The sequence below is a fragment of the Myotis myotis genome, unplaced genomic scaffold, assembly GCF_014108235.1.
Source record: "Myotis myotis isolate mMyoMyo1 unplaced genomic scaffold, mMyoMyo1.p scaffold_m19_p_15, whole genome shotgun sequence".
In the NCBI taxonomy this organism is placed as follows: domain Eukaryota; kingdom Metazoa; phylum Chordata; class Mammalia; order Chiroptera; family Vespertilionidae; genus Myotis; species Myotis myotis.
Genome location: NW_023416319.1, coordinates 43,963,339 through 43,973,160, shown reverse-complemented (window position 1 = coordinate 43,973,160; position 9,822 = coordinate 43,963,339). Strand labels below are relative to the sequence as shown.

General features: G+C 43.9%; 1 protein-coding gene and 1 long non-coding RNA gene across 3 annotated transcripts in view; one reads left to right on the top strand and one right to left on the bottom strand.

Moving 5' to 3' along the window:
* VCL (vinculin) overlaps positions 1-7,175 on the bottom strand; it is a 115,175-nt gene extending 108,000 nt beyond the window's left edge. The window contains exon 1 of one of the 2 annotated variants that reach the window (XM_036337169.1): positions 6,851-7,175. In XM_036337169.1, coding sequence (XP_036193062.1) covers positions 6,851-7,018 — 168 coding nt within the window. In that variant the 5' untranslated portion in view covers positions 7,019-7,175. The remainder of the gene's footprint in view (positions 1-6,850) is intronic. The other variant, XM_036337168.1, reaches the window with a different exon arrangement.
* On the top strand, positions 5,722-7,838 carry LOC118670165. Its single transcript, XR_004972243.1, has 2 exons — positions 5,722-6,075; positions 6,649-7,838. It is a non-coding gene; the product is annotated as an uncharacterized LOC118670165 (long non-coding RNA).
* Positions 7,839-9,822: the final 1,984 nt, after the last annotated feature.

The window sequence follows — 9,822 nt, the reverse complement described above, 5'->3', positions numbered from 1 at the left end:
TTCAAATCAGTTAAACCTGAAAAGGAGTGAAAATTAGGCGAGTTATTAGCTGTTAAAATGTGTAAACATTTTTCAGGACACCCTATATTGCAAGAATTCTAGAAGGTTTAGAGTACAAGGAAAATGAAAGCCTCCAATAGGAGGTGCTTTCACCAATATATCAAATTCTTCTCTGGGTGTTTCAGAGTCTTATTACAGATTTGAACTTTACTCCTTAAAGCTCACTCTGAAGTATTTATACTACATAGCACTGACAGCTTAAAAAAACCTTACATTTATGTTTTCTTCTAGTTTTGTCTATATATAGGGACGATTTAAGGGCAGACCTTCTTGAAAGCAACATGAACTAATAGAACAAGTCCTTCCTCAGCAAGTCCTTCCATTGTTTTAGAGAGAAACCTTGCTAATCTCTGACATTTGCTCATTAAGAACTACTACTTATTTCGATACAGATCTAATGCTGGCTTACAATGTAAAAATATACCCCACTGTCATGACCATGACATAAGGTTCAAAGGAAAGGCTGGGCCCAGATCAACCAGAAAGCAAAAAAGCAGCAGATCAACTTCATGATATCATTGTTTCCTGCCATGGGGTTCAAGTAAATAAAGGCCTTTTAATGGGGAATTCATGGCTCATAGTATGATACCACACTGTAACCAGCAGGGGTTCAATTAACTATATCAACGCTTGGTCTAATGATTAAACTGTAAAAAGAGACTCCCAATTTAAAAAGACAAAATCCTAATGACACTTTCAGACAGGAAGAACATATTCTCATGTTATGAATTTAGTAAGTGGCCTGCATAGCTGAAATGACTCTGAAACAGAGAACCACAACCCAGAATAGCCTGGACACTTCTGTTATCTCAAACAATGGGCAGTCGGCCATTCATTCCTCCCTCTTAGTATATATTCTACTTGTTTCGGACAAAGCCCATTATAAATTTGATGAGACTGCTCAAATTCAGCTATACCAGATGTTTGAAAGCTGGGGACAGGAAATATTTGTTGCACAAAAATTCCTATTACAACATTTTGTACCTAAAAAATAAATACTATATATTCATTTAGTAAAAAAGAAAAAAAGAGTTATATTGCACACGTATGACCAGCCTGACACTGGAAATAGAGGGATGAATAAAACAGATATGGTCCCTGCAACGGAGGAACCTACCATCTAGTGGAGAAGACAAACGCTGACCAGGTTTGATGAATGTCACAAGAGAGTATGCTGGCCTGTAGACTGTGGATGAGGATATTCCCACCCTACCCCCTTCTTAAACGTGCAATAAAAGACCAGAAAGTTGTCAGAAGTCTTTTAAAATAATGACCCTCTCAATTGTGATACATATGAAACATAAGCATCTTATACAAATATAAATGACCAGTAATTTTAAAAGCATATAAAATGACTATTTGTTAAACAAATATACAAGAAATATTAAAATCCAAATAAGTCCCAACCCATGAAAGTATTTACATTCATGTTCCCCCTACTCCTGGACTGTAACAGAAGAAACCAACTTATTATGGTTGATACTTAGGACTTTTGCTCTTTTATTTTGTCCTCTTAGTGTTATACCAGTACTACTTATAAAATAGCTTTAGGTCCGGCCAGTGTGGCTCAGTGGTTGAACATGGACCCAGGAACCAAGGTCACCGATTATTCAATGCCTGGGTTGCAGGCTTGATCCCCTGTAGTGGGTGTGCAGGAGGCAGTCGATTAATGTTTCTCTCTCATCAATATTTTTATCTTCCTATCCCTCTCCTTCCTCTCTAAGAAATCAGTAAAAACATACTTAAAATAAAATAAAACATCTTTAGAAAAGCCCAACTTTCTACTGTGTAGATATATTAAATATTTAAATCAGGGCTCCATTAAATTATAAACATAGTTATAGAAACATAAAATCTCTAAAACTCTTCTGTTCTATCAATCACATGAATAAATATTAAGTATTATGGAAACAAAGTTCACATCTGTCCCATTCTTATATCTCTTTTGATCTTGAGACAGTTTTTCAAATGAAACTTCATGACTCCCCAAAGGCTCCACAAACCTTCTTTAAATGCTATTTAGTTCTAGTAGGCTTCAAGCTAAGCAGCAATATGCACTATAAAAAGCCTTTATCTGTTTTGCAGGCATAAATTCTTTTGTGCTGACCTATACCTACTCTTATTTCTTAATTAAAAAGAAAGAAATGCTCTGAAATTGAATGTCGCTGAAACAGAACCCTACCTTCACATCATTCCTTTCATATAGGTCCTTCACAAGGCCAGGCCAAAACCAGGCTTTAAACAGACACTCTTGCCAGGGCTAAGACAAATGGAAACTCTTTCACCAACAGCATTCCTCTTGCTTCTGATTCTAGGTAGAAAAATGCCACTAATAGTTCACAACTTTTTTCTAAGTGGATGTAGAATGGTAGAGTGAACAAAGCACAGGGTTCACAGTAAGAGAAACAGAGTTTCTCTTCTTGAGCCTAAACTTCATCACTAACTAGCTGTGTCACTATGGGCAAGTTGCTTAATTTCTCTGACCTACAGCATCTGTAAAATTAGGACGGGAAAGTATTAAGAAAAAAATTGTTTTATTAGTACATCAGAATCACTCTCAAGTGTTTAGAATGGCCTTATTCCATACAATGGAATATTATTCAGCAACAAAAAGGAATGAAGTTTTGATACTTACTACACCATGGATAAACCTTGAAAATGTGTTAAGAGAAATAAGTGAGAAACAAAAGGACATACATTTTATGATTCTATTTATATGAAATGGCCAGACTAGGCACACTCTATGGAGAGACAGAAAGTAGATTGGTGGTTGTCCAGAGGTGGGGATGGGGGTGGCTGCTAATGCGTATGAGGTTTCTTTCTGAGAGGACAAAACTGTCCTAAAATTAGATTGTACTGATTGTACACTTTAAATGGGAAAATTATATGTTACGTGGATTACATATAATTGTCTTTAAACAATGATCTTGTTCAGGATCCTGAGTTGAAAAAGGAACATGTAAATAAATATTCCCATCCCATCCCCTCCCTAAGAATGGAGTAAAAGTAATGACTCAGCTGCAATAGTTATGCATTTACTAGTAAAGTGACCAGACTACTTTTGTTTAACAAATATACATGAAATTACAAATCCAAATGAGTCTAGCCCAAAGAAAGAGTTACCTTAATGGTGCCCTAAGTCAACATTTGGTCCTCAGAGTCTCAATTTGGGTAGTTCTTTCTACTTGCAACACCTTTGCTATCACATCTTTAAACGTTCAAATCCCACCTAACTTTAAGACCAGTTCAAATGTTACATCTTCCATGAAGCCTTCCGCATGCTCTCCTGAAAAGTAATGTCACATTTCTTTGAACTTCCTTGGTCCTTCACTTCCGTAGGGCCACCTTGGGCTTCCAGGCAAGTATTATACTTATTCTGCCCAGTATCAACTTATTGCTTTGACATTAAAAAGGGTCTCAATAAATAACCTATTTAATAAGTGGATGATGATTGCTTAACAATTGAGAATTTCATTTTCACCTGATAAATATTAATTTTTGAAATATCCAAAAGTCATTTAGACTCAAGAATAGTCCATTGCCGAAACCGGTTTGGCTCAGTGGATAGGGCGTCTGAAGGGTCGCGGGTTCGATTCCGGTCAAGGGCATATACCTTGGTTGCGAGCCCATCCCCAGTGGGAGATGTGCAGGAGGCAGCTGATCGATGTTTCTCTCTCATCGATGTTTCTGGCTCTCTATCTCTCTCCCTTCCTCTCTGTAGAAAATCAATAAAATATATTTAAAAAAAAAAAAAAAAAAAAAGAATGGTCCATGAAGTAGCAGGGCTAAGGAATGCCCACTTTGGAAAAAACTTTCATGACCAAAATAAAACAAGACTGATTTGACATATTTATGTATATAATCCGTAAGGAATTCCCAAACAGAAGCAGTGAAATAAGGACATAATCTCCCAAGGTAACTGAAAGAAACCTGAATGATATAAATTCCAGAATATTTATTTAAAAATCTGTTTCATTATTTTATAGTGATACCACATTTTTTCCTGAGTTCTATTATCAAGGTCTATTAATTCCTCTTATTCTATGTTTCTAATAGATATCACTTCTAATTCCTTCTCCATTTTCCCCATCATACTAAAAAATCCAGGCCCTCATTTTCTTTATGATCAACCAATTTTTAAAATCTCCTAATTTATCTCCCTTCCCCACAGTTCCTTCTTTCCTTCAACAATATTTATGAAGCCATTGTGTGTGGGGAAGAACTGAGGAGCACATAAAGAAATATCAAACGAGGCCTGTTCTCCAGAAACAATCAAGTTGGGATGTTGACACATGAACACGACTCATCACAATACGCAGCAGCACAGACTTAAGGGCCACAGGTGACACTGGTAATAACAAGCAACGGGTAGGTCCTCTGGTTTCCTAGAACACAACCTATATCTCCTTCACTCTATTCTCCTCCTCTCTCCCACTCTTTGTTCATCTTACTGGATAAGGTCTTCTGTTACACTGCCCGTATGTCATGCACTGACCCTCTCCAATTTCTCTCCAACTTGCCTCCGAAGCTAATCCAGACAATCTACTTGGTGTAACCTGGAAGTAACTTACTCACAAGTATCTTTTGTTCATGATTGACTATTTGTCACCACAATTCTCCCCACTTCCTAATTCATATCCACCACCAATCTCAGGTCCTTTATTTTGTATGTATTTGGAAGTATGTAACTACATACATGTAACTTTTTTTCAGCTTATAACTGGTGGGTCTTATTCCTTCATATTTGTCGCACGGTATTTATTACAGTGTTTCCTAACTAAAAGTGAATCTCAACCCACCTATGGAGCTTCTTTAAAATACAAAGGTCTTCACCCAACCCCCTGGGAAAGCTCCTCAGTGAGAATGGGTCCCAACCCCCTGGGAAAGCTCCTCAGTGAGAATGGGTGGAAGATGGACAGACATCTTTATTTCTAAAAAGCCCCACAGGGGATTCTGATGCACAGCCCAACCTGAGAACCACTGACTTATTACAATGCTCCCTATACAGCAGACACTCAATTCTTATTAATTCATGCACTGAACCTCATAAATAACTTTTCTCTAAATAGCCTAACCAGATATCAACCCCTAGACTACAATAGCTCCGTTCCAAGTGCAACATATGGTTTTAAGCTTTCATTTCCTGAAGTACTCCTTGGAGGGACACTATTACCTTGTCTCTTTACATTGTCTCCTATTTGTTGAAAAATGGAGGCCTGGAATGTAGCCATGTTAGACAACACCACATAGGAATGTACTCTGGAGTCTTAAGATTAAAATTGGTTCTATATATATATATAAAAAAAAGAACAATGTAGAACTAGACATTCTGAATGAACACATGCTTACTGCAGAGAATCCTGCTACATCTCTACAGAAGGCAGATCAGAAAGTTGGTCAACAGTGTCTCCTCCAGGTCTTCCTACTTCCCAGTGTCCTCAACTGCCGTGGACAGATGAGGGGCCCCTGAAAACTGGTGAAGACTTTCAGCTGCTGAAGTGCCTCTAGTGCAGTCAAGTGCTCTAATCAGATAAGTAACCAAGCCCCACCCAGGCCCGCAGTTGCCTCCCAGCCACGCTGACACACTATTTACAGAGCTCAACCCCTAGACTGAACTTTTCCCAAAGCCTGTCAAGTTGTCGTTCACAGGCGGCAGCAGGCTGACTCACCAGCCAGGGTGGGAAGGAAAAGGGTGCTGGGCCCAAGGGGTGTGTGTGAGGAGGGGACTGGTCTCAGCACCGCTTTTCCTGCTTCGGAGGTGGCTCTGCCTCTGCAGGAATCACCTGCGGTGAATCACAGCTGTGCTCTACAGACCCTGCAGCGCCACGCAGCCACCGGGAGAGCCTGGACTGGGGAGGGGGGACCCCGGTCCTGCTCTCTGGCAGGGGCCCCGCAGGTCCCAGACTCCACAGGCCTCTCCCAGCAGCTCCATCTTGCTTCCCGCCAGGGGGAGGGGCCGAGAGGAGGGCCCGGAGTCGGGAGAGGCCCCAATGGGAGGAAGCCGTTTGACAGCAGGTAAAGCTACGTGGAAATCGCCAGGGGAGGGTATGAAAGGCAGCAGCAGGGTTCCGCGAAAGGGATTAGTTCGTGGCCATGAATTACTACGTAAAGAAATTACACGGGGTCTGAGAGTGCCAGGGGTGTGAGCAGAAGGAGAATGCCCGGGAAGGGAGGAGGAGACCGACGGATGAGCAGCCAGGAAGACAAGTGGACAAAAGGGCCGGCGGCAGGGAGCACGGGGGAAGGAAGGGTGGTGGGTGAGGCAGGACCCCGGGTCAGGGGCAGAAGCATTAAAAAGGAGAACGGCGTGGCGCTGGAATCCCAGGAAGGAAAGGGAAGGAATTAGTTAGGGGAGCCCCTCAGCCCCTAGGCCAGACAAGGGAGGCCTAAGACGGAGCCGAGAGGACGGCGTGAGGGGCGACAGCCTGCTTCAGCGTGAAAGGGGCCATCCCTCAGCCAAATAACTGCCATTTATTAAGCATTAAGTATGGCTCCTACGCTGTGCTGAGCACTTTATAATGCCGCCTCGCTGAATCTTCACAACGAACCCCCAAGGCAGGCATTATCATGATTGACCCCATTTTACAGATGAGGAAACTGAGGCCCAGAGAGGCTCAGAGGCATGCTCAAGGTCACAGCGCGCGGGAGTCTGGATTCGAACCCGTGGCCGTCTGGCTCCAGAGCCCAGGTGCAAAGCCACAGGCTGCGAGTGGGCAAAGGGGAGCCTCCAGGCGGACCGGGAACGTCTCCCGCCCGGTTCCGCTCCCCACCCCAGGCCCAGCGCGCTCACCCGGACGAGGTTGCTGACGGCCGCCTGCACGGCGGCCACGGGCGCGGTGAGGTCAGGGATGGCTTTGCCGTCCACCTCGCCTTCCTCGTGCATGATCACCAGGTGCGAGATCTGCTGCGCCACTGGCTCCAGGATGCTCTCAATCGTGCGCGTGTGAAACACCGGCATCGCGGCGGTGAGCGGGGCGGCGAACCGCGGGCTACAGAGAACTAACTGGGAACAGCGGGGCCGGAGACCCGCGAACAGACGGACTCTGAGCCGCGACTAGAGTCCGGGCTTCCCTCGGCGTTACCAGCCTCACGGGCGCCCCGCCCCGCCTCGCGTCGTCGCGCCCAATGGCAGCGCCGCTCAGACCCGGGCTGCCACTCCTATTGGTCCGACTTCGAGATGCTCCGCCCCCGGCCCCGCGCCAACGAGATCCCTCCCAGCCCCGCCCCCATTCCCAAGGGAGGGGCCTGGGATCGGGCTGCGCCGCGGGGATGGCGACTGGATTCCCAAACCCTAACGCCGGGCGCGCCTTATAAGGGCATGGTGGGAGCGGGCGTGCGGCGGGATCGGTGGCCCCGCCCCCGGGCCGCCTCCGGCCGGGTTCCGCGGAACTCCGCCCCTCTGCGGAGTCACCTCAGGGGGCGGGGCCTCACCTCCCGCTGGCTGCAGTGGGCTGAGACCCGGGAGCCACCGGTCTGTCCGCTCGTCCCCTTCCCAACCTTCCCTTCACAAGAGGCCCTCAAAATACTCCGCTCCCTCTTAGCAGGACGTGGAAACGTTTTTAGAAAAACATGCAAACAACAGAAGTGCACAGACTGGAACATGAGCGTCCCATTCATTCACAGACACTCCACCCACTCTCCTCCTCAAAGATACTATTAACAGTTTGGTGGGTCGCTTTGTAGACCTTTGTCTATTTGTGTGAGTGTGTGTGTGTGTGTGTGTGTGTGTGTGTGTGTGTGTACATATATATTTTCAAAATAAATGGGATTAAACATTTTCCTGGAACTCGATCTTTTTTCCTCTTAATTAAAATCCCCTGGTTATCTTTCTACCTCATTCTTTTTTTAAGGGCTTGCATGGTATTTCATTGCATGAAATCAAACAATTTCCCAGTAGTTGGCATTTAGGTTGGATTCTGTTTTTCACTATTAAAAAACAATTCTGGCCCAGCCGGGTGGCTCAGGGGCTGAGCGTTGACCTCTGAACCAGGAGGTCAGGGTTCGATTCCCAGTCAGGGCACATGCCCAGGTTGTGGGCTCCATCCTCAGTGTGGGGTGTGCAGGAGGCAGCCTATCCGTGATTCTCTCTCCTCATGGATGTTTCTATCTCTCTCTACCTCTTCCTTCCTCCCTGACATCAATAAAAATATTTTTAAAAAAACAATTCTGCGTGGCCACCATTGTACTTGCCTCTATGTTATACACATGTCGTATTGATCTAGGACAGGGACCTAGAAGTGAAGTGACAATGCTAAAGTATGTTCATTTTACATTTTGATAGATAAAATCAAATTACAGGTTGCTCTCACAGCACACAGTGTATAAGACATCTTCTAAATGTCTTCCTCGCCCAAAATTCTCTCCCGCCCTTGCTTCCTCATTCCAAAGTGAAACACTTTCACTAATACCTCCAAGCAGAAGATGCTCAATTCAAATGAAAATATTTCTCAAGGGCCCACATTTCACAAAAGGCTAAACTATGTGTGAGCTGTTCTGTGTATTTTCTGAAGTTATTTTTACCTGGTAATATATATCCCTTTTCTGCTGTGCATTTGTCAAATCCTGTACTTTTCCTTTTCATAATACCTTCACTTTTTATTCATTTTTTAATTTTTCAATTACAATTCACATTCAACATCACTCTGTATCAGTTTCAGATGTAGAGTAAAGCAGCCAGAAAATCACATATCCTACAGAATGGTCCCCCTCCCTCACCCGCCCCGCCCCCCCCCCCCCCCCCGACTGCCCAAGTGCCCACCTGGCCCCACACATATTCATAAGGGTGTTATTGACTATATTCCCTATGCTATAACCCACATCTCTGTGGCTATTCTATAACTATCAATTTGTACTGCTTAATCGCTTTACCTTTTTCACCCAAACCCAACCCTCCTTTCCTTTATTTTCACTCTTTTGTTACGGCTTTCATGTCCTTGTAGGCAACGTATTTCTATAACTCTATTTTAAAATAACATTTATTTGGTACTTTCTAAATTCTAGGCACTGTATAAACCCTTTGTTTAAGATTACCAACTGCTGGCCCTAGCCAGTTGCTCAGTGGTTAGAGTGGTGGCCCTCGGACTGAAAGATCCCCGGTTTGGTTCCAGTCAAGGGCACGTGTCTTGGTTGCAGGTTCCCAGGCCCTGGTCAGGGTGCATGCAGGAGGCAACCAATCGATGTGTCTCTCTCACATTGGTGTTTCTCTCTACCTCTCCCTCTCCCTTCCTCTGCCTCTAAAAATCAATGGAAAAATATCCTTGGATGAGGATTAGCAAAACAAACAAACAAAAAAGATTGCCAACTACTCAATACAACAGTCTCACCCACGTCTCCACCGTTTTGCTTTCCGCAGTTTCAGTTACCCAAGGTCAACTGCAGGTCCAAAATATTTTTTTTTTAATTCCAAAAACAAACAATTTGTAAGTTTTAAATTGTGTGCCATTCTGAACAGTGTGAAAAATTCTTTCAATGTTTCGTTCTGTCCCACCCAGATGTGAGTCATCCCTTTGTCTACCGTATCCAAGCTGTATCCTTACCAACGCCTTTGTCATTTAGTAGCTGTGGAGGTTGTCAGATGGATTGCCACAGTATCACAGTGTTTGAGTTCAACTACTCCTTATTTTACTTAATAACCTCTCATTCCCCTCCCTTCATCTCATCGTGTGTACATTTCATTATTTCACATCATTACAAGAAGGAGGGTGAGATGCAATACTTTAAACAATAAAAAGAAGAAGAAGAAGGGTGAGTAAAATACAGTAA